Source organism: Monodelphis domestica, chromosome 3 (genome assembly GCF_027887165.1).
Source record: "Monodelphis domestica isolate mMonDom1 chromosome 3, mMonDom1.pri, whole genome shotgun sequence".
In the NCBI taxonomy this organism is placed as follows: domain Eukaryota; kingdom Metazoa; phylum Chordata; class Mammalia; order Didelphimorphia; family Didelphidae; genus Monodelphis; species Monodelphis domestica.
In genome coordinates, this window is record NC_077229.1 from 73870806 (window position 1) to 73898221 (window position 27416).

Consider the following 27416-nt stretch of genomic DNA (forward strand, 5'->3'; position numbering starts at 1 on the left):
AGGTTCTCAGTGCCAAGAGCAGCAGGGTAAACTGTTCCATGTTGAATGCCAAACCTGTTTTGTTTTTTTAACTGGGAAGTGGCTGAGGCCAAATTTGAACCCAGGACCTCCCGTGTCTAGGCCTGGCTCTCCATCCACTGAGCTACCCAGCTGACCCCCAGACCTGTTCTCTGTAAATTCCAGATAAGGTTGGGTTTGAAGTCAGGAAGAACTAGATTCAAGTTCTACCTTGACACAATAGCTGTGTGACTCTACAAGTCACTAAACTCAGTATTTTCTCCATGCTAAGGAAAGCCAGTCTGAGTATTGGTATTTTTACAGAAGAGGAAACAGGTTTGTAAAGATTAATTTTTTGTATGGCCTAATGTTTAATAGAATCTAGACAACCATCCTGGGAAGGAGGCAGGAGTAGAGTAGGATATTGTAGATGGGGAAAGTGACTTGCTCAAGATCATACATTGAGCCAGGGAAAGAAGGGAAAAAGAACTCCATCCACATTTCTCAGTTCTAAGTTCAGAGCCCTACTTCCTCCAGCTGTCTCAAGGTGAGAACTGGGACAAAGTACCTCAGCCCAGTTAAGTACAATGGAATGAACTCTAAGCTGGAGTCGGGACAAACATCTCTGACCCTGAAGAGATGACTGAAGTTGGGCAATTGGCAAACTATCAAAGCATTTTCAATTATTTTAATTTTTAAAAATTTAATTATTTGAATCAATGTTTTTTTTCAAATAAAAATCAACTACCATTCACCTCATTGGGAAAATGGGTTTTTATTGTAAATATGTATAATATTGTCTGCGCTATTGTATATTTTCTAGTTCTGCTCACCTTACATCTATTCATAAGAGATTTTCCAAGTATCTCTGAAATTGTCCTCTTCATGGCTTCTTACAAAATTCTGTTGGTCATAGACCATGATGTGTCCAAGCCATTGACAGCTGATGGGCACTTCTCAAAAAGCTGCTTTCAATATTGTTTGTCTAGATCCTCTTCCTTTGATGTCTTTGAGGCTTAAGCCTAGTATCTTTTGGCCAAAAGGTATGCATGGTTTAATAACTTCTGGAGCATTGTTTGAAATTGCTTTTCAGGATGGCTGAACCTGTTGCACCCACCCAGTGAAATCACCTGTTTGTCCCCAGGTCCTCTAGCATTTGACATTTTCTTTTTTTCAGAGTTTGCCAATCATCACTGTTTTAGGAGCTGGCAAACCCCTCAGTTTACTCATCTGAAAAGAAAGGGAGAAAGGGGCTAGATTCATGTTTTCCAAAGCCAGGAAAAGCACCATTTTGTGGTGTGTGTGTGTGTGTGTGTGTGTGTGTGTTGGGTGTGAAATGTGCTGGATTAGGAAATCGGAGGAACTGAGTTCAAATCCCAGATTTACTCTCTCTGCAGGCAGCTAGATGATTCTGTGGATTGCACTCAGCACCATGCCTGGCACATAGTAGGTGCTTAGTAGATTAACTGATGGACTAGAGGGAATCTCCAGCTTCCAGCACTTCCTGTGTGCCCCTGGGGCATGTCACTTGGCTGCTGTGTGCCTCTGTCCCAGCTGTCCTGGGTATCTTAGTTCTACCTCCCTCCCAGGGTTGTGAGGCTCAAAGGACACAATTCCAACAGCTGGCGCTTTGTTTCCTCCTTCCCTGCTTTTATTCACTGATGAATATCCTAATAATATCTTGATTGGTTAGTTGAGTATCAAGCTCTTAGGTGCCCAGCAATGTTAGACTCTGGGAATCCAAAGAAAAGCCCACGTATGCATTAGAATCTTCTCAGACGATGGAAAGAACATTGGATTTGAAGTCTGAAGTTGTTCAGTGGCATCTGTGTCCATATCTGATTCCTCTTGACCCCTTTTGGAGTTTTCTGGGTAAAGATCCTGGAGTGGTTTGCCATTTTCTTCTCCAGCTCATTTTACAGATGAGGAAATCCAGACCAACACAGTTAAGGGACTTACCCAGGGTCACACAGCTAGAAAATGTCTGAGGCTGGGTCTGAATCAGTACTCTTTTTACTGCACCACTTCGCTGCCCCAAGTCTGAAGTCCAGAGTTCAAATTCTCCCTCCAATGCTTACAGGCTGTGCAGTAGTGGTAGGCAAATCACTGAATCTCTCCCAACCTGTTTTGCATCTGTAAAATGGGAATAATCATACCACCAGCACCTCCAACTACGCGGTATACCTAAAGTGCTTTGCGCATACCTTGAAGCGCTAATGGAAATGCCGGCTTAGTTAGTATTGTACATGGGAGAGGCAGCTCTGGACCAGCGTGGTTTATGTGGGCAGTGAAATGTCCTGGACAGGATTGTAGGAGTCTGGATGCGCGCCGCCGGCCCCGGCCTGTCCTGAGTCCTCCCGCCCTGCAGGGGGCGCAGGCGGAGTCTGCGCTCCTCTGGGGCCGGCCGGCCTCGCCGGGCTGCGGCGTCTATGGGGCCTGCCATGCCGGGAGCGAGTGCCGAGGTGGAGGCTCCGGTGGCCCCCAGCGGAGGGGCGGGCAGCCCGGGGCCCGAGGAGCCGGCCCGGGCCGGGGTGAGCCTGCCTAGGCCGTAGGGAAGGGTTACGGGTGGGGCTTGGGCTAGGGGTGGGGAGATGCGCCGCTGGGGAAGAGCGTGTGTGGACAGGATCGCGGATAGCGGGGAGAGGGGGTATGGGGTGGGGGTGGGGGGCGATGGATGGCCTGGGCTTCTTCCGAGCTCCCCTGCCAGAGAGCCCCCTGGTGCCTCACAGTGGCCATTGCCTCCTCCCCCGCCCCCCCAACCGGCGTGCTTTCCTCCTGGTGCTCCCCTGCCTCAGAGCTCCGCCCACTCACTTCTCCCTCCGGCACCCCCTAGTGGCCACTGTCGGAGCTCCACTTCTCACCCTTTCCTTCTGGCAATTCCCCTGCCTGACAGTCCATGCGGAAGGCGAAGGGGACTTTTCCCTCTGCCCTAGAGACCCTGCACGTCCCTTCCCTCTGGCGCTCCCTAATGGCCAATGCCTGAGCAACCCTGCGCGGTTCTTCCCTCTGGCGCCCCCAGTGGCCGCTCCTTGCAAAGCCCTGGGTTTTCCTGTTGCTCGTTCTCCACCTCTGTAAAATGAATAGGTTGGATTAGACCTCCAGGGGCCTTCCTGCTCTACTGCATGGTCAGGGCTCCTTTCCCAGACGCCCCTGCTCGAGGTCGGCCAGGCCCCGCCCCCCGCTCCCCCCATCCCTGTCCGGTCTCCCCACGGCTGTCCTTGGTCCCTGGGGTCCGGGCCAGAGCTGTGCCCGCTTGGGGAGCGGTGGAGGGACCCGGCCCGGCGCTGGGGAAGGGAGGTCCCGGGGCTGTATCCTTCTTTCTAGACCCTTGTTCTTGGGACTTTCAACGAAGGCTAGGAGGTGGGCCGGGGCCAATGGTCCCCCTCTCTGTATCCCACAGAGCCACGCCCACGTCCGGGACCTGCTCTTGCAACTTCAAGACCTTCAGGCCGAGCGCTCTGAGGCCTTTGGACTCCTGGACCAGTCAGTGGGGGTCGGGGTCCTTGGGGAGGGCGGCATTGCCTGGGGCCCTGGGCGGGTTCTGGGACTTCCGGACCGTGCTTCCGCCTCTCTCCCGGAGGGGGCTTGGCTCGGGGTCTCCGACTCTGCCTCAGTCACTCTGCTGAACCCGCTCCCTTGCAGGGGTCACCGGGCCTATCTGAGCAGCGGACCACACTATGACTTCCCCCGCTACCGGCAGCTGGTGCACGAGGTGACCGAGGCCTTTGCCGGCATCTCCCGAGAAGTGCTGGCCATCCAGGAGCTGCTCAGGGACACCCACGGGCGGCCCGACCTCGCCCAGCACGTGGCCCACCTGCAAGACCAGGAGCAGCAGCGACTGGAGCTGGTCAGCCTCTGCCCCAGCCAGCCCGTCACTGTCATGGGGCCCTCACTCTCCCCAGACTCGGGTGGGGGAGGGGCCAGGCGCTGATGGGGGAGTGACCTCGGGCCCAAACTCAGGGAGCCTGCGCTCTCCCCCAGACAGCCGCTCTACAGCTGGCCCGGCAGAAGGCCCAAGAGGAGCCGGGGGCCGCAGCCCCCCGAGAGGAGGTTCAGGAGCTGCGCCAGAGGTGGGGGCCGACCTGCGCCGGCCTAGGCAGAGGAGCCACAAGGGGGGGTCCTGGGAGAGGCCCCCAAATGCTCCCGAGGCCACAGGCTCTCACCCCCCCCCCTTGCCTCTGCCTTTCCCCTAATGCACACGGGCACACGCCCCAGACACAGGCACTCCCCCCCCTGCCCCCCTCCCTTACACAGGGGCACACACCCTCCCTTGGGGCTCCCTGCTTTCTTTGTGTCTTCCTGTCCATGCCCTCCGAGTCCCTTCCTTCCTTTCCCCAGCGTTCCTGCGCCTCTTCTGGGTCTCCCTCCTCACATCTCACATGCCACTGACTTGGGGGGCCCGGCCAGGGCGCCCTTTGGGCAATGCCCTCCCCAGAGCCGTGGAGCGGGCGCTCAGCACCCCCCTCCCCCGGGGCCCCTGCGAGGACCCAGGAAGACCCCAGCGGCCCGGGGTGGCGTGGGCGGGCCTGCTTAGCTACCAACCACCCTGCAGAGGGCTCGGTCGCCTTCTCTGGGCCGAGCATTTCATAAACAGGCCTTCTTGAGCTGCACGGTCGGGATAATTCGATCCATCTGGATCTTATTTATAGTTTCCATCCGCTCTTGTAGGATAATTAAAACCATGGAGGTAATCAGTGAGATTGTCCAGGACCTGAAGTATGATTCGGAAGAGGCTGAGTGATGTTTGGCCCCGAGGGAGATGGGAAACGCTAGGAGGAGAGGCGCCCGCCCGCCCACCGCCCCTCAGCCTCCTCTGGGGTCACGGGCCCCGGGCTGGGGGATGGGAGGCCTGCCCAGGGCGCTCGCCCCCTCCGGACTTCATGCTCCCCCGGGAGAGCCCCAGGACCGCACCCTGCCGGGGGGACCCTTGGGGCGCATCCCCCATGCTTGCCGAAATAAAGCACTCTGTCTCCCCGCTTCTGTCTCCTCTTCCCTGGGACTCGTCTGTGGAGAGGGCGCGGAGGCTCAGGGCCGAGACCCTGGGCTGGGCTCTGCCTTTGGGCCCTTCATCCGAGGTGTAAGCTCATCCCTGCCTTGCCCCGGCTCACTCCGGGAGCATCAGGATGGGGGTTGGGATCCCTGGAGCTGATGGCGGGAGAGCCCTAGTGGACTTGTGCATGGAAGGCCGGGGAGGCCCGACATGGAGCTTTGCTGCCTGGCCCCCCGCGGCCCCCATGATCTGTTCCTGGCTCAGTCCTTCCCTGAGCGTGTGAGAATGGAAGAAGGCAAGGAGGAGCCTTTCAGGGAGCAGAGATGCTGCCCAGAGACCTCAGCATTCGGGGAGCCCCTGCCCAGAGGCACCCCCCCACGTGCCACTCCGAGGGCTTCACCAAAAATAAGTCGTTTATTTATAAGACTCTTGACAGGGCGCCGGGCAGAAGCAGGAGGGTGCGGGTGCCACGAGAGGCAGGGGCTCGCCCTGGCCCTGCCTTGTTCCGCTCCTCGCCGGCCCGGGGCTTAGGGACAGCTCCTTGCCAGACAGCCCAGACGCCTGGTGGCTCCGCCGAAGCCTGGGCTGCCCATTTGAGGAACGGGCTCAGGCAGGTGCTATGGCCTGGGTGGGCATCTCGTGTCCTGGATGAATGCACAGATCCGGTGCTTGGGAGGACTCGGGTGGGAGCCCCAGACGTGTCCTCCCTCTGTGTTTCCTGGACTCTGGGGGGGCACCAGGGTGGGCAGACACCCTCCTGGCCCAGGACCTGGGACTGCTACAGCTTATCTCCGGGCAGGACCTGGAGGCAGGAAAGGAGAGAAGCCGTGGCTGAGCACAGAGGAGGGTGGGCACCAGGGCCGGGACGGAATAGGCAACGTTGGGAGGGAAGGCCGCATTTTGGGGAAGGGTGCAGGTCCCACTCTCTCACCCAGCCCAATTACCTCTCGCCGTGTTCCGTCTGCCCGGGGACAGGAGCCCCTCGTCCTGTGCTTAGAAAGAACATGGGTGATGTTTGAGGGCGCCTGCTCCCAGCCACCCTGCTCCTACCCAGCCTCCCGGAAATCACCGCCTGCAGGCAGGAGGGGTCGGGCTGGCCCTGGGCTCAGAAACTGGCCAGGACCGAACGGTCAGGGGCCTCGGAGACCCTCTCGGGGACCGAGTTCTCGTCCTAGCTCTAGCATGGGTTGGCTGTGTGACCTCGGCCTGGTGTCTGCTTGTCTCCGGGCCTCCGTCTCTGAAATGAAGGGGCTGGACTGGAGGACCCCTTTCCAGCTCGCCTACCATATAAGATCCAAGATGGCTTCTCTCGGCTTCCCAGGGAAGAGGCGGAGGGCAGGGCTGCTCGGGTGCAGGGTCCCGAGGCCCGGGCTCCCCCCGGGGAGGGCCTCCTCCCCCCTCCGGCTCTGGGCCATACCTACCTGGTTGCGGGTCTTGTGGGATTTCTGCATCCAGGCTCGCCACTGGTCATAAAGGCGGAAGCTGAGGTTGGGGCAGTAGGAATGCTTCTTCAGCCAGCCCAGGAACTGCTTGAGCTCCCGTCTCACCGGCATGGAGCTGGGTTCCCCTCCCCGAGGCTCGCAGGCGCCGCCGGAGCCCTGCCGCTCTGGGGAATGGAGAGAAGCGCGGAGATCTGACGCTCCCAGGAGAGGCAGGCCCAGCCTGGGGAGGGCCTTGGCTGCTCTACTGCTTTCACTGGGGCCTATTCTGAACGGTCAGGGGCCTCGGAGACCCTCTCTGAGCCCTGGATGGAGAGCTCTTGTGGGCCCTGGCCTAAGGCGGGCTCTAGTCTCCAAGTCTGGGGCCCAATCCCAGGAGATGGGAGAGAGAGCAGGCCAAGACCAGGGAGAGAGGGGAAAAAGGATGAGCTTCCTCCCAGGGTCAGAGAGGGCGCCTCGGGGGAGCTCTGAGCCCGGGCTCTGCCCATCTCCGGAGGAGAAGCACGCCAGCATGCCCAGGAAGCCACGTGTGTTTGTGGCCTTTCACGTGGCCACGTGTCCAGGCACAGAGACGTTGATTGCCACGCGCCTGTATCCACATTTGCCTAGGCTCCTGAGTGCACGTCGACTCCCCGGGGGATGTCTGTGTGTTGGGGGGCAACGAGCCGGCTGGCTCCCCCTCACTCCCTTGTTCATTGGAGCTTGACAAAAGCTGAAGGGATTTCTCTCTTAAATTTTCCACAAAGAAAGAGCAGAAGTCCCCACTGGGCTGAGCCCAGGTGTGGGGGGGAGAGAAAGGGGGGAGACCGACAGAGAGAGGGAGAGGGAGAGAGAGGGAGGATGAGAGAGGAAGGAGAGGGAGGATGAAAGAGAGAGAGGGGAGAGAGAGAGGGGGGAAGAGGAAGGGAGAGGGAGGGAGGGGGAGAGACTGATGAAGTCAGGCAGAAAAGGAGACTCCTTTATTGAAGAACAGAGAGCTTTGAAAGGAAGAAATGAAGAGACCCTGGGCAGGGAGATATGCAGGGAGAGGGGAATGGGAAAAAACAAACCAACCAGCCCACCAGGAGACGAGGAAAGAGGAAGAGAGACAGGGATAGAGAGAGCAGGGGATGAGGGAGGAATAAAACGGGCTCCTTGAGAGGGGGAGACCCCCAAACAGTGGTTGATTGACCCCATGGCTTCATGCCTGGCTTCAAGGGTCTCTCCAGAGATGGAGAGAAATGGGGAGATATCAGAGCCTTTTCTCTGCCCATGGGCTAAAAAATGACTCCAAACTCAGCCGGATCCCCTCAGAGCAGACTACAGCAAGCCCCCCCTTCCTGCCCCCAGCACTGTCCACCCCATAGTGAAGGCCTGGTGCTTGGTTGTCAGGCGGTTCCCCCCACTACTAGACTAGGCCGAGCTGGGCTGGGCTACATGGGTTACTATGGTGGGAGCTAAGGCCAGGGACCGCTCGGACGGATAAGGACATCAGCCTCACGTCATAAATAACAGGGGGGACCTGCTGACAAGTGCTGGCATTGCCTGCAGTAGGGAGGCCGAGGGAGGCCGAGGCCTTCCCTCCCCGGCGGGAAATCAGCCTCCAGCTGGCTCCTTTGCAAGAAACGCAGGTGCTGGGCACGCGGCGGGCCAAGGCTGTAGCCCCAGCCCCCCAGGCCCCCTCCCCAGCACTCCCCACCCAGCCAGGGCCTTTCAGGAACAGAGCTAGAAGAATGGAGTTGCAGCCATGTGCATCCACACACTCCTGTTCCCTCTTGTCCCCCTTCCCAGGTGTGGGGGAAGCATAGAGCTAAGACTCTCCTTTGGCAGTCTGTGTTTTAAGGCCCCCCCCTTCCTCACATTCTGTATTTTAAAGCCCCCCCATTGACATTTTGTGTTCCAAGGGCCTCCCCCCAGTCTTGACATTCTCTAAGGGCTGTCCCAGCTCTGATGTCCTGGGTCCTAAGGCCCCCCCCCAGCCCTGACATTTTCTATTCTAAGGCCCCCCACCCCTGGCCTGACATTCTGGGTTCTAAGGACTCTCCCATCTGTGACTGGGTTCTAAGGTCTCTCCCACCTCTGACATTCTCTGTTCTAAGGTCTCTCCCACCTCTGACATTCTCTGTTCTAAGGTCTCTCCCAGCTCTGACATTCTCTGTTCTAAGGTCTCTCCCAGCTCTGACATTCTCTGTTCTAAGCTCCCTCCCAGCTCTGACATTCTCTGTTCTAAGGTCTCTCCCAGCTCTGACATTCTCTGTTCTAAGGTCTCTCCCAGCTCTGACATTCTCTGTTCTAAGGACTCTCCCAGCTCTGACATCCTCTGTTCTAAGGTCTCTCCCAGCTCTGACATTCTCTGTTCTAAGCTCCCTCCCAGCTCTGACATTCTCTGTTCTAAGCTCCCTCCCAGCTCTGACATTCTCTGTTCTAAGGTCTCTCCCAGCTCTGACATTCTCTGTTCTAAGGTCTCTCCCAGCTCTGACATTCTCTGTTCTAAGCTCCCTCCCAGCTCTGACATTCTCTGTTCTAAGCTCTCTCCCAGCTCTGACATTCTCTGTTCTAAGCTCCCTCCCAGCTCTGACATTCTCTGTTCTAAGCTCCCTCCCAGCTCTGACATTCTCTGTTCTAAGCTCTCTCCCAGCTCTGACATTCTCTGTTCTAAGCTCTCTCCCAGCTCTGACATTCTCTGTTCTAAGGTCTCTCCCAGCTCTGACATTCTCTGTTCTAAGCTCCCTCCCAGCTCTGACATTCTCTGTTCTAAGGTCTCTCCCAGCTCTGACATTCTCTGTTCTAAGCTCCCTCCCAGCTCTGGCATTCTCTGTTCTAAGCACCCCCCCTCCCCCCGGGCCTGACATCCTCTGATCTAAGGGCCCTCCCAGCTCTGGTATCCTATATTTTAAGCCCCCCCCCCCCCCCCCCCGCTTCAGCTATGATATGCTGTGTTCTAAGGGCCCTCCTGGTTCTGACATCCTCTGATCTAAAGGCCCTTTAAGGGCTCTGGCATTTTCTCTCCTTCTGGCGCTGACGCTCCATGTTCTAAGGCTCTTTCGGAGATGGCTCCCACTTTATGTTCCAAGGTCCTTTCTAGCTCTGCCCCCCTTCGTTGTTGGGTCTTCCACCTCTGAAGTTCTGCTCTGCGCTCTGTGGGCACGGACGGTCCGGATCTGGAGGAGGGTTCCCTCACCACTTCTGGGTGTGGAGGCCGCAGTGGGGTGGCTCCACTCGCTCCATATTCCTGCCTTCTTAGACCCATAGATGCCGAAGGGATTACAGCGCACCTGCACGAAGTAGACGGTGCCTGGCTTCAGGCCGGCCAGGCGACAGGACGTCTGATTGCTCACGTCATCCACCACCTGCTCAGGGGAGGGGGTGGGAGAAGGAAATGGTCAGGAAACCAAGGAACTCCCCGCTGGGGCAGAAAGAGTTAGAGGGTCGTCAAAGAAAGGGACATCGATGGAGGCCAAAGGGTAAATGGGTATTTTTGTCAGGGCCAAGATGGTAGCCTTCTGGAGCAGAGAGAGCCTTGGACTTATTGGGCCTGGGTCTCAGCTACCTCGACATCCTCCCTGGGCCACAGTTTCTCCATCTGCAAGATGAGAGCCACCCCCTGCCCCAACCCATATTGCCCTCTCTTATTCCTCATCTCTGTCAGCCCTACCTTACTTCATTTCATCTGGAATTCCTGTTTCTTCATTAATAAGACCTCCATTTCCTGGCACCCAGACAAACCTGGCTTCTCCCGATGACCCCGCTACCCTTGCCTTGCCCACTCCCCCCAACACACACACATTTAGTCCTGATAGTAGATGGCCAGGGGGAGAGTTCGAATCCTTTCTTTTTTTTTTTCTGCTCCTCATTCTCTTTCTTTGCCACAACCCCTCAGCAAAACTCTCCTTCTTTGGGGTTCACTCAATTAAGATTTATCACCCAAATTGAGATCCTGGAGATCCCAGTACCAGCCCCTGGGTCACTCTTCCTTTTTTCCCAAGGACTATAGCACTTGGCTCCCAGTTTTCCCTTTTACCCCAATTCCCTCCTCTTATCCTTTTTTTTTGAACCCTCACCTTCCATCTTAGAATCAATACTGTGTATTGGTTCCAAGGCAGAAGAGTGGTAAAGGCTAGGCAATGGCGGTCAAGTGGCCCAGGGTCACCCAGCTAGGAAGTGGCTGAGGCCAGATTTGAACCCAGGACCTTCCATCTCTGGGTCTGGCTCTCAATCCACTGAGCCACCCAGCTGCCTGTCTCCAACCTACTTGTCTAACCTTAGATATTAAACCCCTTCCTGCCCTATAAGGTTCAGTCCTATGGGAGTCCTTGCTGTTCCTCACAATGACACTCCTCTCCAAGCCTTGGAGTTGGTTGTCCCCCCTGGTTGGATCCCCATCTCACCTCTGCCTCTTAGAATCTCTTATTCCCTTCATAAATCCGCTCAAACATCACCTTCCTGAGGAAGCTTTCCCCTTCTCCCTCAGCTCCTCCTATTTTCCTCTATTAATAGTCTTTTGTCTATTTTGGCTCTTCTGTCCTGAAGATTTTCTTGGCAGAGATATTAGAGTGGTTTGCCATTTCTTTCTCCAGTTCGTTTCAACCATGAGGAAACTGAGGCAAACAGGGTGAAGTGACTTGCCCAGGGTTACACAGCTGCAAGCTATTTGGAGTTTTCTTGACAAAGATACTGGAGTGGTTAGCCATTTCCTTCTCTAACTGATTTGACAGATGAAGAAACTGAGGCAAACATGGTTAAATGACTGGCCTAGGATCCCACAGCTAGTAGGTGTCTGAGGCTGGATTTGAACACAGGAAGACGAGTCTTCTTTACTCCAGGCCTGGCACTCTATCCACTGTACCACTTGGCCTGTCGGTATCTAGTTTGCATAGACTTACATATAAATATTTTGTCTCTCCCTCCTCACTCCTCCCCTTCCCCCCAGAATGGAAGCTTTTTGAAGGCAAAACTTCTTCCTTTTGTCTTTGTATCCCTAGTACCCAGCCTGGTGCCAGACATACAGTAAGTACCTACTAAATCTTTCATTATTGATTGATCGAGCTAAGTGGCTGATTGATTGAACTAGGCAGCCTCTCTACCATCCTTTATGGCTCTACTGTTCCACGTTAGGTGGTCCTTCCAGTTTCCATATTCATCAATTAGGAGACAGGCATTAATTGCTCACTACGTGGCAGCCACTGTTCTGGTTCTAGGTGCTCCCTCTGTGATAGGCACCATTCAGGGTGTTCACTGTATGGCAGGCACTGTTCTAGGTGCTGGAGAAACAGAAACAAAGATGAGAGTCCCTGCCCCCAGTCTATTTTCTGAGGTTTCTGCAAGTTCTGCACTTCTATTTTTATGCTCTAAATCTCTCAGAGACTCAGTTTCCTCCGCTGTAAAATGAGGAAGTTGGATTAGATAGTCTCTAAAGTCCCAATCAGTCTACTCTTGTTCTCCTTCAGGAAATTTCTTCACATTTTGAGTTTTTGCTTTCTATGAAGGGTGAGACAGTCAGACAGAGGTGGATAGAAGGCAGAAACAGAAAGAGAGAGGAGAAAGATGGAGAGGGAAAGAGAGGAAGAGGAGACAAAGATGGAGAAAGGGAGGGTCACAGGGAGAGGGAGGACAGGGGGAGGAGAGGGAAAGGGAGGAAGAGGAGACAAAGATGGAGGAAGGGAGGCTGAGAGGGAGAAGGAAGAAGGGGGAGGAGAGGGAAAGGGAGGAAGAGAAGGAGAGAAAGATGGAGGAAGGGAGGCTGAGAGAGAGAGGGAGGAAGAGAAGGAGAGAAAGATGGAGAAAGGGAGGATTAGGGGGAGAGGGAGGAAGGGAGGAGGAAGAGGAGAGAAAAATGGAGGGAGGGTGAGAGGGAGAGAGAGGAAGGCCAGGGAAGAAAAGCAGTGAGACTGGTGTTCATGTAGGGGGTGGGAAGAAGGAAAAAAGGTAATCCACTCTGGGATGGGGTCGAAGGTCAGAGGGGAAATGTCATCTTACCTTCCACTCCACACTGTCCTCTACTCGATAGCGGATCTGATACTTAGCTTGGAAAAGGAAGTCTTTGAGTGCTGGTGGGGAGTTCCAATGGACACTCAGTTGGTCCTCCAAGCCCCCCACTCGGCTCACATGGACATCTGGTGGGGGGTCTGTTGTTACTGGTGAGGAATTGGGTGAATTAATCCCTTTCAGGTTGGCTCTCTTCCCCCCTAGCCTCGTCCTAACCAAAGGGACACTAACGGTAGTGGGACCAAACCATGGAAAGGACTCAGCTCGGCGGGACCCCCGGGATTGTTTGGAGGGTCTGAATGGGCATCGATGATGATGATGATGATGATGATGATGATGATGATGATGATGATGATGATCGTGATGATGATGGCAAAGGGAGAGTTCATGCCAGGCCGGACAGTGGACAGGGAGATTTCTGGGAACTTGAACCATGGGCCTTAAAAGCTTTTTGGCCCCACACTGGGAACTGATATAATCATAATGTCGACTTCTGGAGGTTTTCAAAGTGCTTTCTTCACCGGGGTTCTTGGACGGACACAGTTCAGGTATAAAGTGCCTCTCTTTTCAGATAAGGAAACCATCTTGCTGTGGCTTGGTGAATTCACCCAGGGCCACACCGCCAGAAGTGGCAAGGTGGGGGTGTGATGTCAGGGCTCTATGCACAGGGGCGAATGATTCGGCCCCCCACCCCCCTTCTTCTCCTTGGAGAATCCCATCTTTTAGGAGCTCTGGGCCAAGGCTAGCATTGCCCCCTTGTGTATGTTGGGGGGAGCCCCAGCACTGAAAGGGTTAAGGACTGGGGGCTGCCTGGGGGAAAGGGAGGCTGAGAAACATCCTAATTAGATTAGGACCAATTCTGCTCACAGATCATCTATTTCCTGCCTTCCGGTCCTCCCCCCCTGCCCCCAGACCAGGTCCGGAGGCTTCCCAGGGAGGGGGCCAGGGCTGGGTCTCCCCAGCCCCTCCCTGACCTGAAGGCTCCTGTTCCCCTTCCCTTCCCCATTCCCCAAGGGCCCCCACACCTGGCCCAGGCTGAGGGGGAGGGGCCCAGAGACCAAGCCCCATCCCAGCCCCAGCCATAGCCCCATCCCATTAGGGAGGGAGCGGGGAGGGGGAGGGCAGGGACCTGGGGCTTCAGAGGAAGGAGTTGGGCCCCACCCCGAGGGCAAACCAGAGCCAGGTGTTTTCCGTGGGGTGTCCAGGGCCCCAGGACAGGGATCGAGACTGGGATGCCCCGCCCCACCCCCCACCCCCCTCCAGCCAAGCAAAGAACTTAGCCTCCCAGGGAGGGAGGGAGGGAAGAAAGGCAGAGAGCGGTAGAGATGGAGAAAGGCTGAGAGACTAGGGGAGTGTTCAGGCAGATGGATGGGGACCAGCGAAAGGAGCTGAGTGGGGCAGACAGGGGCCAACTGGAAGCGGACAGAGAGGGGACGGAGGAGGAGGAAGAGCGGGGCAGAGAAGCAGCAAGGCCAAAGGGCCCTGGGGAGCAGAGGCCCACAAAGACTCGGGCTCCCCCTTTTAGCCTTCCTGAGGCAGCAGGTTCCGCTTCCTTTCCGTCCTTATCTCCATCTTCTAGGGCTAGAATGCTAGAGGGCTGAGGAGAGGGAGGGAAGAGCCTGGGGGGCTGGGGGGGGCCTCACCCACATCCAGGATGTCCAAGGTGACCACCTCGGACCTGGCCGAGCCCAGGCGGTTGGTGGCCTCCACCCAGATCTCGTAGGGCGTGAATAGTGCCAGGTCCTTGGGAATGTGGCAGGAATAGGGCCCCACGGTGTGGTATTCTTGGCATGTGTTATCCTGCCCGTACCACCTGGTTTAGGGAGACAAACGGCACCCCCCTACACACCCGCCCTGGAGCCCGGGCTGTCCTACCACCTCTGCTATCCCCTCACCTTCTTCTGTTCCCATTGCCAGGAAATCCCTTCCCGGGGCCCCTTGCTACGCTCCCCTCCTCCAGGGACTCGCCTCCTATCTCTGCTCAACTCGCTCCCTCCTCCTCCTGGATGGCCCCTTTCCATGTGCCCCTCCTCAGGCTCCCGGGAATCCCAGGTATCTCCCACCGGGAATGGGCTTCCCCTCCCCGGGGCACTCCATGCCTGAGCCCTCTTTCCGGTCCCCCGACTCCCCCTGGCTCCCTCTGTCCCTGCACCCACATGCTTACCGAAGCTTGTATTTCAGGGTGTAGTTGGTATGGAGAAAGGTCTCGCCCTGGGTGCCCGGGAACCACCGGCACGTCAGATCCTTCATGTTCTTGGACCAACAGCTGATGTTAACAGGCTTCTCGGGGGGCACTGGGGAGATGAAGGGAAGCAAGGTGGACCGGACACTCGGGGGCGCAGGCCCCCCCCCATCAGCAGAGGACTAGAGGAGGGGCCCGGGCAACACCGGAACCGGGCTCCCCGGGGAGCTGGGCCTGAGGCTGGGGGAGCGACGCCTCCTGATTTATTCATCCTTTCTTTCAAGGAAACGTGTTCGCAGCCACGGACCCTGCCTAGGATCCGGTTACCGAGTGTTGGGGTCTGTGCTGGGGTCTTGGAGCGCTTGCTCCCTGGGAGGGGAGAGGAAGAGGCGAATGTCCGCTCCTACCCGGATTCCCTGTTTCCCTGAAAGACACGTCAAAGATCCAGGGGCCCAAGTTCTTTATGAATGCGGCCTGGGGCTGGTGGGGACTGGGGAGCTCCCGCACTAGCGGGGAGTCTGGGCTGTGGGGACAGAAGGCCCGAGGGCTGGCTGAAGCCTAGTTCTTCCATCTGTCCGTGCACCTCCTGCTCCTGCTCTCCATCTCCTGAAGGCCCTTTAGGGGCCAGCATTTCCCCCAGCTTAGTTCCTGCTTCCTAAGGGTTCAGAGGGGATGCAGAGCCTTTCTTGCTCAAAGGAGGGATTTCCTACAGGCAGAGAGGTCGTCCGTACAGAAGGAGGAAGCCTGGCCTGGTGTTTAATGTAGCAGCTTTGATTCCTTCTTGTAGAAGGATGGAAAGAAGAAACACGTCATTCCTGTCCCCTGACCCTTAGGCTCACTAGGACCCCAGAGTTACCGAGTCTGGCCTAAACTACTCTTTTCCTCCTCACCAAGACCCAGATGCTTCCAAAGATGGGGAGTGTGGAGGAAGTCATCTCCAAGAGTCCTTTCAAACCATCTCAGAAGCAGCTGTAATTTGGACCCCAGGATAGGGCATTGGAGGTCCCTGGAACCCCACAGGGTCAGAGGGGATGGGAGATAGGGACTGGGGGGGTCCTGATGATTGGGAGGGGGGAGGCAAAAGGCAGAGGAGCCAGCACATACAGCCAACATAGAGGCAGGAACCAGCGAGGATGCTCCCATCCCGTGCGTGGCACACCAGGTTGTCCCCTGACTGCTGCTTGGAACCGTTGAGGTTGGCCAATGCCAGGCCCAAGGTGGTGGCGTTGAGGACCTGAGAGAGCTCCGGGGCCAACCGTCGGCCATTGAGGGTCCAGTAGAGCCCTTCAGCCATGGGTGCATCACTGCCACTCACACTCACTGAACAGGTAGCATGGAGGGAGGAGCCGATGAGCAGCGTTGGGTCCTGGGGGGCGATCACAGCCAGGTCTGGGGTTAGAGAAATAATAGCCCATCAGCCCCAGGGGCAAGGGCAACTGCTGTCAGGAGTTAGAATTCAAGAGGGACAGAGGGTTAACCCAAGGCTTCTGAGGGTGTCTTCTGTCCAAAGATGGCTGGGGCTTTAAGGAAAGGAATGGAGGAAAGATGCTTGGTGTGGAATGAAGAACCTTGAGATGGAGGTCAGTACACTTATGTAGGAGTTCCAGCTCTGCCAACTTCCTGCATGCTCCTAAATAAGTCATATCCAGACTCCACTCTCTGGACTTCAGTTTCTTTATTTATAAAATTATCCTGGATGTTCTCTAAGGCCATCTCCAGCTCAAAATGCTTTGATATTGGGAGTTCATATCCTGGAGGCTGTGCCATTAACTTCCCAGGCAACCCTGAGTAAGTCCTTTCTCTCCTGGGCTTAATTTTTCCATCTTTAAAATGTGGGCATTGGACTAGCTGATCCCTAAGAGTTCTAAAATTCTATGATTCCAGACCATCTCCACCTCCACTTGGGAGGATGCCCATAACACAGCAGCACAGTGGGACCTCCACAGTCTACACTGCTACTTCTTTGTCCACTATCGGACCCTAACAGCTGGGACAAGAATGTTTCAGTGCTAAGATAGTCTTTTCCTTGTCCAGCAGCCCTGCATGTGGGGTGTCCCCCTCCCCAGCATGGGGCAAGGCTGGGTCAATGTCTCTAAAGCCCGAGGCTTCTCCTTATTCCACTGGCCTGCCCTCCCCCTGCTCATTTCTCACCTCCCACTTTAGCATTTTTTGGGCATCTTCGGGCTGAGCTTCTGCTAGCTGTTGGGCGTTACAGTCCCATCCCACCTCCTGACTGAGAGCTCCTTGAGGCCAGCCAGGCGGGCAGATTAGCTAAGCTCCCTTTCTCTTTCCTTTGTCTCCTCTCGGCAGGCGATAAGTGGCCAAGGGTCTCCGGCTTGTTCCCCCGAGGGTGTGAGGGGGTCCTGCCCTCCTCACTTTCCCCCTGGGCTGGGAAGGAGGTGGACTGGGGACAAGCCAGCGGATGCGGCGGCTGCCTCCTCCTTCCAACCCTCTGAGATGGCTGGGATTTCTATGGGCAGATTTGGCAGTGGGCTTTGTCTGCTTGGAGCGTGAGATATAAATTGAATTTGGGGCTCTGTCCAGGGAGTGCCTGAAGTCTGAGCCATCCCTTCGAGCGGAGTGGTGCAACGGATGGATGTGCTGGCTGGCGGCTGGAGCAGAGGAGGGGCAGCAGCGGGAGGGAGCAGGGCAGAATCCCCTGTTCCGCTGGCGCGCCCGGGGGCTTTGTTTCCCGGCCGGGAGGGAGACCCCAGTGGCTCTCCCGGTTTTGGTCATGGGCTTTGCTGCCCTCCGACCACGGGCGGCTTGCACAGGAGGTTTCTGACGGAGCAACAGAAAAACATGTTGGGAAGCCGTGTGCAGCCAAGCCCGCCCCAGTAATCTGGTTTGGAGGTCACAGTGAGAGAAGCGTTACCAAGAGAGCCGGCCTCCTCGCTAATTCGGAATTCCTTCAGCATGAAACTCTGACGCGGAAGCCCCCGCGCCCTCCCGCCTGCCGGCGCCTCTGCCCAGCCCACCCACTGCTTCCTGCCTCCCGGGCAGGGGCGGGGGCACCCCAGGGGGGTGGCCTGGGGACCCCTCTCGCCCTGGCCCACTCAGGGTCACGGGCACCCAGGGAGCACCCCTGTGGGGAAGGGAGGCCTTCTGGAAGCAGACTAGAGGGGGCTCTCTGGGGGGTCCAGACCCTCTTGGTGGGAGGTGTGTGTCTATGGAGGGGGGTGTCGCTGGCCCTATTTGTGCCAAAGCCCTCCCTAACTCTAGTCCTGCCCACTCCCCAGCACTGCTTTGGCTCCTCTGTCTTATCCCAACCCCATTGTGGCGCCTCTCCCAGATGCCACAGCTGCCGTCGGGGGTCTTGGCCTCCCTTTGTGGATCTGTGGGCACCAGTGGGCAGTGCCAGCCGGCAGCCTGCTGAGGAAGGGGGGGTGCCTGTTGTTTTCCTTCAGCTGGCGGGAGGAAAGAGGGCTTCGGGCCCAGCGCTTCCTGGGCCCTCCCCAGTCAGTCCCACACCCCTTTCCGGCACTGGCTTGGGGGTCCCTCAGAAGGGGAACGGCCAGGCTGGCCTGTGGCCTGTTGCTGGAAGAAGGGGGGAGAAGAGAGTGGGGAGAGAGCAGCCCCCAGAAAGAACAAACGGAAGATCGAGCATAAACAATGCATAAAAACTATATTTCCCGACGTGGAAAGGAGGCGGCTGAGACATTCCACGAGGCTGGGTGGCCGAGAGCCCGGGGGTGGGGTGGGGAACCACAAATTTATAGAGCCCACGGCACTGCCTGCCCGACCTGGCTGAACCCGAGGCAGCCAGAAGTCGGACCAAGGACTCCTTGGGCCTCCCTCTGCCCCGTTCTGGCCCAGGGGCTGAGGCACCCCCCCTCTCTTGGCAGGGAGCTCCCCTCCTCTCGGGCTTGGGCTCCTCTCTCTCCATCTCCCCCCCTCCTCCACCCGCCCCAGCCTTCCACCCAGAGTGATGGGAGCTGAGCTGAGCAAGCGAGGGAGCAAGGGAGCTGTGCAGACTGCTGGCTCCCGGGGCCAGCGACTTTAACAATGTTTTTCCGATCCACAGCCTGGCCCGTTATTAAAAAGGAAGAACATGTGTTTTAAAAGGGAAAAGTGTGAAGTTTTCAGATTGGAGCGGAAGGGGCCAGGGAGGCGGGTGGAGGGGGCTGGCCGGGCCCAGGACAGACAGGGCAAGCCCAGAACTCGGGTCCATACCTGCTGGACACTTTACGACTGGACCATAAAACCAGATTGCTGGTCAGGTGCTAAGTCACATCATAAAGTCGAAACACATTGTAGAGGTGTGAGGATCTTTTATTTAATTTTTTTTCCTTAAAGAAAAAAACACACAACAACCCCCTCTGCACAAACACACTCCCCTTCTCCTCGTCTTCCCTCTGGTCCTCCACAGAAGAAGGGAAACAAAGGCACCCTGAACTGTCCCCTGGATTATGGGGGTTTTCTGGGGGCCCCAATCCTAGCCAAGCTTCCCCCACCCTCCTTCCTCCACCCTTGACTTCTCCTTCTCTGACACTTATTGGAGCCAGAACACCCCCAGTTCTCTTTCTGTCCCCCAGCTTCCCACTGAGACCTTGCCCAGGGCAGACAGTGGCCTGAGAGAGGGCGCTCAGAACAAGCCAAGTCAAGGATGGGGTGTGAGTAGAGGGGGGGAAGCTCTTGAAGGAGGCCAATGCGGGATGCCCTTCAGGGTGCTCCTGGGCAGATGGGGTTGTGGCTGGAGAGTAAGAGTGGGTGCTGGGATTTGGGGGGGGACTAGAGTCCTGTGCCTGTGGGGATCCAGCCAAGTTTGTGTGTTTATCTGAACACCGTCCTGGGAATCTGAATGGGGTTTTGTGGGAATGTGTATATAAGTTCATGCTGGCCCAAGAGTCTATCCGAGCCAGAATGAGTTTGTAGTTGAATGTGATTAGGTGACTGTGCGAGGGAGGGTGTGTGACTGAGTCCGTGTGAGTCTGTGTGTGCCAGTGTGTTTGTGTGAGTGCAGATGAGTGTTTGTATATATGTTCCTTTGGGAGGCTGGTCCCAGATGCCTTGGCAGAGGTGTGACTGAGCAGGGGCGAAGTATGGAGTTCTGTGGATGTACCCATCCAGCCCCTGCCGACCCTCACCCCTTCCTTCAGCGTGGGGCATCTCTCCAAAGCCCTGATCTTACTGCGGCCCCAGCCCCAAGTCCAAGAAAGGGACTAGACCCGTCTGGGCAGTAAAAACTGCCCAGGTTGGGAGGGGGCCGGTGGGGCAGAATGGGGGAAGCAGCCCCGTTTTTCAGAGGCTCATCCCCGGGCCCAGAGCCAGGCAAGCAAGAGCTGGAGCCGAGTGGCCCCCAGCACTGTCCCATCTCACCCCTTCCCCTAGCTCTTTCCATAAACCCAGGAGGGGGCAAAGCAGGCTGAGCATCACCCTAACAGCCCCCTTTCCAGGCTCTCAGTCCGGGGCGCGGTTCCCTTCTGGTCCCCTTCCCCCACCCTTACACTCCCTCCTTGTAGATCGGGAGACACACGGCTCAACCCAATCTCTCCCGTTTGGGCCGGCGGAGGGTTGGGGAGACTAAGGTGCGGGTGTACTCCGCGCCCAGGACAGAAGGAGAGGTAACGAGGCCGGGCGATGCAGGGTCTGGCCCGGCTCCCGAGGACCAAGGCCGGAACGCGACCCTAGGCTACAAAGAGGGGTGATGCGATGCGTTCTCCTACCCCTTACTCCCGCAGCGAGCAGCAGAGGGAGCCCCGGAAGGCTCAAAGGCTGCCCCCGAGCTGAAAGAGGGGGGAATTCGCCGGGTGGGGGGGCTGCTCAGTGAAGAGGCCCGCTTCTCAGAGACCGAGGTGACTCGCCCGTTCAACTAAGCCAGGCCAGGTGAAGTCCTGGGGGCCACAGGAGCTGCCCTGCTCCTATTCAGAACTCCTAGCCCCGCCCGGCCAGGGCTCCCCGAGTCTAGCGCGCCTCGCAGGTGGTGCGGACCCGCTGAGGGAGAAGGAATGCCGGGGGACAGAGTCTTATCTCGTGCGCCCAGGCCCAGGGCCGTGCCCTGCCGGTACCCGGCTAAGCGCAACCTCCCACCCTAGTCAGAAGACGACCCCCGGAGCCCGCCCGAGGCGCGCTGCGCTCCGGGCCTGCCCATCCCGCCTCGCCCTGGGCTGGCGCCTCCTCCTCCTCCCCCTCGTCCCGGGGCCCAACGGGGGCTCCCCGGGGCCCCTTTCTTTGTTCCCGGGCCAGCCAGGTGCCGCAGGCCGGGAGGGGGACCAAGGGGAGGGGGGTGGGTTCCAGCCTGGCCCGGAGCATCTCCCAGCGCTTCCTGGAGTGGGGAGTGTGAGTGAGTGCCTGGGGGTAGGGGACGGTTTGGGGTAGGTACTCACAGCTTCCAGATCCGGCTCGCAGCGCTCCGAAGGCAAGCAGCGCCAAGGCTAGCATGGTCCGCGTTGTGGGGAGGGCAGCGCCCTGCCTCAAGCCTCCGCCTGGAGCCCGTAGCATCCGGCGGCCCCGGGACTCAGGGGAAAAGCAGGTCCGCGGGGAGCCGGGAACAGGGAGCGAGGGAGCGGGAGGCGGTGAGTGGCCAGGGGAGAAGGAGACGGGCGCGCGGAGCCGCAACAAGTTTCGGAGAGTCCGGGGCAAGTCTGAGCAACCGAAATTGACAAGCTGCTAATGCGCCTCTGGCCCCGCCCTGCCCCGCCCCCGGGGGGGCCTGAAATTAACAAGCCCTCCACTGCTGGGACTCCAGACTCCTCTCACTGTCCCCCTCTCTCCACTGCCCCCTCCCGCTTTCCTCCTCCTTTCTCTCCTCCCCCCTTTCTCAGCCTCCCCCCAACCCCCAGCCTAACCTCCCCCTGCGCCCTCCTCCCCCCAGCGCCTTGCTCTGATGGGAGGGGGGTGTTCACTGGAAGTGGGGGGGGGAGAGAAAGATACAAAACTCAAGAAAGGGAGGGAGGGAGAGAAGTGCAAACCCACTTAGTGACATTAGCTGAGCGGCTCCTTCTCCTGTTACCTCGGCCCAAAGGGCCCCGACGTAACGCAGGCCCCGGACGAAAGACGGCTCTGCTAGAGGCTCTAAGGTCGGGTTTCTCTGGGGGAGGGGTCCCAAGACACACGCGGACCCCCATGCAAGCACACCTCCTGGAGTCGCCCAAGGAGAGAGACTGGAGGGGATGGGAAGGGTTCCTGTAGAAAGGATGTCCTCTGGGCCCGGCTTCTCCCTTCTCCCTCAATCCTCTCTCTCTCTCTGCTCTTGGGCTCCGGCTTTCCTCCCTCCCCACTAGGAAAAATCCACTCAGCAAGGTTCCTGAGGGCCGGGCCAGGTAAGGGCCAGGGCCGGGGGGTGGTGGCGCGCAGGTGAGTAATAGTCAGGAGGTGCACCCACACCCTAACTGCAGGTAGCACCGACCGCCCAGAGCAACTTTTTTTCCCCCACTGAAAATTTTAAAAAGTTTTCGTTTCTACTTTGTCCCTGCCCCCACCCCGCCCGCCGTTACTCTCCGCCCGCCCGTGGTCTCACTCTCTGAGCCCCGGACCCCACTCCCAGCTACTCTGTCACGCACACACCACACCCCAGCTTGTCCTCGGGCCCTCGGGACGCCGGCTCTGAGGCAAAATCCTCTGCAATAAACAAACATTAGGGGGAGGGGGATTTCCCAGCCGCTCCTCGCCCTGACTTGGGTCCCCGCAGCCCATTTAATAATAGCCCCTCCAGCCCTGCCCATAGCTCCAGGGAGCTGTGACACCGAGGGCCGACGGAGACCCAGGTCTGAGTTCTCCCCCTCAAGTTGCCCAGTGACTCCCATTCCGGGGTGTGTGTATGGGGGGGGCGGGGGAGAGGTTTGGCGCAAAGGCTGCCTGCCCACGCCTTCCCCTGGAATACACGCCTGTTGCATCCAGCCCATTCCCCGGAAAGGTTCCCGACCCAGGAAGGCTTGCTTTTTCTCCGCTTGACGTGGCTGCTGCTGGCTGCTGCCGGCTCCGGCCCCCCGGGCTGGGTCCTAGCCGGGCCCCGCCTGGAGCGCACCCCCAGCCAGCCGGGCGTGGAGGGTGGGAGGGAGGAAGCACGAGAGGGAGAGCAGGCTGACTCGTGAGTGCGCCCTTGGGGCACCTGCCCACTGCCACAGGTCTTGGAACCTACAGACCGTCTCGGGTGGGATGGGGGGAGATTGAGAAGAAAGGTTTTTTACTTTGAGCCCTTCCTCCTCTCCAGCTCGGAGGGAGCTAAGTGCAGCAGCCAGAGATCCAGAGAGACTTTAATGCGGGCAGTGGGTACCCCGTACCTCTGATTGAGACTTCACCCATTTCCCCAGCTCAGACCCTGCAGGTTCCCCTTCTTCTGCCAGCCTCGTGGGTTAGGATTGGAGAACTGTGGGCGCACCAGTCTCGGCGGCCGGTCACTGGTGCTGACGTGAAAGACTCACGGGCACCTTGCCCTGCAGCCGGGTCTTGGGAAAGAGCCGGAAGAAGGAGGCGGCTAGAGGGTCCCAGAGGAGGCGAGATCTGGGGTAGTGGGGGTCGAAAAAGGAGACCAAGAGGTCAGAGGATTAGGAGCGCTTCGGATTTAGGAGCCTCAGCCAGGACTTGGGGGACAATACCCTGCCGATGGATTAATAAAGTTATAAGCGATTTTGGAGATCGTCTAGACCAACTCCTTCATTTTACAGATGGGGAAACTGAGGACTAGACAAAGAAAGCGTTTTTCCAGAGGTTAACCAGTAAGTCAAAGGCAGAACCACGATTCAGATCGTGGTTCCTGTGAATTCTGCCAGCACCATCCATCTGTGACCACCAGCGAACTGAGACGGACACAGCACCCTCTACTGGAATCAGGGAAACTCTTGGGTCCAGGATCATCCCTAGGAAAAGAAGGAGGGAAGGAGAAAAATTAGTTTCTCTTCCCCTTTCTCCCTTCTTTGAAATCTAGTGAAATTGAAGCAAAGAGGAAAGGTCTTTCCTTTCAATGAGCATTTATTGTGACCACTTTGTGCTGGGTCGGAAGATACAAAGACAAAAACCAGAGATCCCTGGCATTAAAGAGCTTACTTTCCGTGGGGGAGAAACAAAGGAAAGATGAAGGCGGAGGCGGGAGAAAGGCACCGACAAAGGAGTTAGTGGTGGTGGCGGTGGTTAGGCTTCACGCGATAGGTGGTCGCTGGTTTGACAATAAATACTTGAGTTAATTGTTTGACTTCCCCCTTTCCTTCCCGGAACAAAGAAGATTGAATGACCTCCGAGGTCTCTCTCCGTTCTGATAGTCTACATTTTAAGGTTCCTCTGGGCACCGGCATTATTATTCTAAGGACCCTCCCGCCTCCGACAGCTTGTGTTTGTGTTCTAAGCTCCCTTTGGTCTCTACAGGGATGTTCCAAAGCCTTTTTCAGGTCTGCCATTTAGTGTCTTAAGGCCATAGCATCCGGCTATTCTAAGGCCCCTTCCAACTGTTAATATTTTGTGTTCAGGGGACTATTCCAGGATCTAAGATCCTGCCCTGCTCAATATTCTATGTTTTTAAGGTCTTCCCCACTCAGTAGAGAAGCAAACGCTCTCCTGAGGAACATTCCATTCAATGGCATTTCTTAATCACCTAAAATGTGGGCATACAGAGGCTGGCTTGATTGGATCTTCCTAAGCCTCAGGCTTCCTAGGCTAATAGAACTGACTAGAGCTCCTTTTAGCTAGTTGTTCCTTTACAATTCTTTTTCTTTCTTTCTTTTTTTTCAATAACGAATGTCCACATGGATTTTCCAAAGGTATTCGATTCCTGCTATCTCCCTCCCTTCTTCCCTCCCCCCTCCCAGGGCTGACAAGCAATTCAGTTTGGATCCTACATGTATTAGCTGATCTCATTTTAAATAGTTTCTTGTGGGCAGCACCAGTTAGTTTCATTTCTTTCTTTGTATCCCCAGCTTCCATTACAGCGCTTGGCACATAGTAGGTGCTTAATAAATATTTACTTTTTTTTTTTAAACCCTTACCTTCTGTCTTGGAGCCAATACTTTGTATTGGCTCCAAGACAGAAGAGTGATAAGGGCTAGGCAATGGGGGTCAAGTGACTTGCCCAGGGTCACACAGCTGGGAAGTGTCTGAGGTCATATTTGAACCTAGGACCTCCCATCTCTAGGCCTGGCTCTCAATCCACTGAGCTACCCAGCTGCCCCCAATAAATATTTACTGATTGATGAGGAAACCTAGGCTCAGAGAGGTAGGAGACTTGCTCAAGATAGAGCCCTCTCTCTGCAAACCCAGTTTTTCTTCTTCTATGCCAGCTAGCTCCAAACAGTCCTCACTAGTTGCCCAGGATGAGACAGGGTAATAAGAGCTTTTCCTGCTCCTGCTGAGCCACACACCCTTGCCCATGAGGCACTGGGCATAATTTAAGCGCTCTGGGATTCCTCCATCTCCCAAGTTACTTATTCTAGGTTTTGTCTACCAGCAAGGGTTGGCAACTGCTTATGCCCTCCACTCCCCCACGACTTAGTGATTTTTACTCTTGGTCAATGCCCTCCCCCAGGTTGGAGGGTCTTGTTACTTCTTTTCATGGCATGGATCCGCTTGCAGCTGTATGCTCCGGGTGTTCTCTGGGGCTTTCTCTTCTTGCCATAGACTTCAAACTCCTCTGCTAGGTCTCCAGTGGCCCAGAAAAATAGTCCGGGCTGGGTGGGGAGGGGTGGGGTGAGTTTTCGATCTCTCGAGCTTGCAGCTTAACCCCTCCCTCCTCACAGAATCCGGAGAGTGGGAGAAATTCCTCAAATATTGACCCAAGTCCTCAAAGCCCAAGTCTTCAGTTAGGAGGAATTCTTAGCCCCCGCCTCCTACCCAGGGCAATTGCCTATTTCTTGCCAGTCCTGCCCCCAAGGGTGGTCACATCTGGCTCCGGAAAATCGTCCGAGGGGCCGCGATCCGATGGGGATTTTGAAAAGGGCAAGGACTTCTAGATCCCTCTTCTCAGGTTCCTAGGACTCGCCCAGTAGCGCAAACCAGTGTTCCGTTGAGCCAGTAAGGGAAAGAAAGAGCCTAGACCTGAGAGTCAAGTACCCGGTCTGGCTTGCCCGACTGACTTTAGGCAAGTCAGTCTCCCCACCCACCCCGCCCCAGGCTCTATAAAGTGAGATTGGTAGGACCAAAAGGTCTCCTGGCCTTTCTGTGCCGGTGGAGGCTCAACGCTCTAGGGCTGGTTTGGGAGGGCTCCCAGGGTGCTTTTTGGGGAAGTGTGGAGGGGACCTCGAAATCTTTAAGTCTCTTTCAGGACCCTGCGGATACAGTGGGGATGTGAGCTTTCCCTGGCTGAGCCTCCTATTATGGGATTAGGACTGAGAGTAGGTTCTTGAGTGGTTCTAGCCGGTTGAGAGAGTCAGTTTGGGGACCCTGAGGTGGAGGCAAGGGTAAGTAGAAAGCCGTGGGGTGGGGGTGGGAGGAGTAGGGATTGCTTGCATTTGGGAGTCTCAAAGCTGCTGGGGGCCCAGCGCTGGGGGTTAGAGGTTGAGCTCTCCCCTCTCCCCCAAACCTAGGGTCTTGGAAAGAAGGAGAGCTCAGGGTGGGCAGGTGAGGTCAAAGTGACTACTTCTCGAGACCTCTGCTCCCTCCCTGCCCCCCCAATTCCCTCACCCCTCCGCTCCAGCCCTCTGTGGGCTCTGGAGTGGCTGCAGCTCCTCTCTGACCTCTCCACCCCCTTTCACTCCTCAAGCCGACTGCCTGAGGGCTGGGTGAGTGGCGCCGCGCTGGTGCCAGGGCTCGGGCCTCCACCCCTTGCCCCCTGGATGCCAGCCTTCTGGCCTGGAGGAGGGAGGACAGGACTCGGGCGCTGGACAAAGAGTGGCTTGTCCAGATCTTGAAGTCTGCCCTGCCAGAGGGTGACATCAACTTTAGGCTGGGGCCGTGGGGGGGAGGGGAGGGAAGGAGACACCCGGGCTCTTCCCGGATGGTTTGACTGGGACGCCCCGACGCGGACCCAGGGAGGCGCCTGGACATGTGCACCCGGGCCCACAGATCTTCCTCTAGACACATGATCCCGAGGCTACAGCCCTAGAAAGAACCCAGAGGCCAAGGACCCAAAATAGCCTCGGTTCTGTCGTTCCAGAGCCGTCGGGGAACTGTCTTTGCCCAGAAGCTGATAGCGTCTTCCACTCCCAAAGGGTCTAGTGGCCCCCTACCCTGCTTCTGCTCAGAATCGGGAGAGGCGCCCCAGGGGGTAGGAAGTGAAGGGGGGTGAGGGGCGGCGCAGAAGAAACTTTCCCTCTTAAGCCCCTGAGGAATGTCGGCGGATTTCCTGAAACCCGACCCCGGGGCCGCGCAGCTCTCCCCTGCCCCCCTCACCTGGACTAGCTCCCTGGGGGGGATCTGAAGGGGGGGGGAGACGGGACGGTGAATTGGGAAAGGGAGGCGGTTGCTGGCCAGAGGGGAGGCAGTTGCCGCAACTGCGGGGGGGGGGGGGGGAAGGGGGGAGAGCTCACCTGAGCCCAGGACCACGGAATTTAGGGTCCTTTCCTTTCGCTGCTCCCCACCCACTTTCCGATCCACGTTAGTCCATGAATCAGGGAAACTAAGGCTTCTTCAATGCCTTCTCCAGGCGCTGGACCCCAGTCACAGGAATTGGGGTTGGGAGGTGCTTGGAAGGGAGCAAGATTTGGGGTAGGTCCTCCAGTCCTTAATTGCTCCACGGTCCCCGAGCCGATGATGAGAAGAGCAGGGGAGGCCGCGAGCCCGGGGGAGGCCGAGAGCTCCTGACTCCCGCTCCCCGCCGCTTTGGGGCGAGACAGGAGACCAAAGCCAGATGTGCGGGCTTGCAGGTTACATTCCAGCTGCGCCCGGCACAGCCGCGGCTGATTAAGCCATCTGGGGACTGGGCGGGGGGAGATGAAAGGCAGGAGCTGGGCTGGGGGAGGGGGTAATACTCTGGCCGAGA

At 57.2% G+C, this 27416-nt stretch overlaps 2 protein-coding genes across 6 annotated transcripts; one reads left to right on the plus strand and one right to left on the minus strand.

Moving 5' to 3' along the window:
• The first annotated feature begins 2368 nt into the window (after window positions 1-2368).
• REX1BD (required for excision 1-B domain containing) lies at window positions 2369-4973 on the plus strand. Its single transcript, XM_007489246.3, has 5 exons — window positions 2369-2528; window positions 3398-3480; window positions 3640-3844; window positions 3979-4067; window positions 4666-4973. Exons 1-5 carry the CDS (start codon window positions 2427-2429, stop codon window positions 4736-4738), a joined length of 552 nt encoding a protein of 183 aa, XP_007489308.1. The 5' UTR covers window positions 2369-2426; the 3' UTR covers window positions 4739-4973.
• Window positions 4974-5382: 409 nt separating this feature from the next.
• Window positions 5383-27098, minus strand: CRLF1 (cytokine receptor like factor 1). 5 transcript variants are annotated; one of them, XM_056822142.1, is made up of 10 exons: window positions 26965-27098; window positions 22795-23370; window positions 15677-15961; window positions 14555-14684; window positions 14034-14203; window positions 12382-12539; window positions 9587-9755; window positions 6409-6593; window positions 5932-5979; window positions 5383-5789 (listed from the first exon to the last, which is right to left on the minus strand). In XM_056822142.1, the coding sequence occupies exons 2-10, from the start codon at window positions 22814-22816 to the stop codon at window positions 5766-5768; spliced, it is 1191 nt and encodes a 396-aa protein (XP_056678120.1). In that variant the 5' UTR covers window positions 22817-23370; window positions 26965-27098; the 3' UTR covers window positions 5383-5765. The 5 variants fall into 5 exon arrangements, with proteins under 5 accessions (XP_056678120.1, XP_056678117.1, XP_056678118.1 ...); XM_056822139.1 differs by lacking the exons at window positions 22795-23370; window positions 26965-27098 and adding exons at window positions 20899-21156; window positions 21488-21965; XM_056822140.1 differs by lacking the exons at window positions 22795-23370; window positions 26965-27098 and adding exons at window positions 20899-21156; window positions 21488-21964 and having other exon boundaries at window positions 5932-5974.
• Window positions 27099-27416: the final 318 nt, after the last annotated feature.

What these genes read in the sequence shown, in the direction of transcription:
- CRLF1 (XM_056822139.1), bottom strand. An exon ending in GGCCTCCACACCCAGAAGTG is followed by an intron (nt 6,594 to 9,586) that starts GTGAGGGAACCC and finishes TCCATTCCCCAG; the next exon opens with AGCGGCAGGGCTCCGGCGGC. An exon ending in CCCACAAGACCCGCAACCAG is followed by an intron (nt 5,980 to 6,408) that starts GTAGGTATGGCC and finishes GTTCTTTCTAAG; the next exon opens with CACAGGACGAGGGGCTCCTG.
- REX1BD (XM_007489246.3), top strand. Translation starts at nt 2,427, where the DNA reads ATGGGGCCTGCCATGCCGGGAGCGAGTGCCGAGGTGGAGGCTCCGGTG. An exon ending in GCCTTTGGACTCCTGGACCA is followed by an intron (nt 3,481 to 3,639) that starts GTCAGTGGGGGT and finishes GCTCCCTTGCAG; the next exon opens with GGGTCACCGGGCCTATCTGA. An exon ending in AGCAGCAGCGACTGGAGCTG is followed by an intron (nt 3,845 to 3,978) that starts GTCAGCCTCTGC and finishes GCTCTCCCCCAG; the next exon opens with ACAGCCGCTCTACAGCTGGC.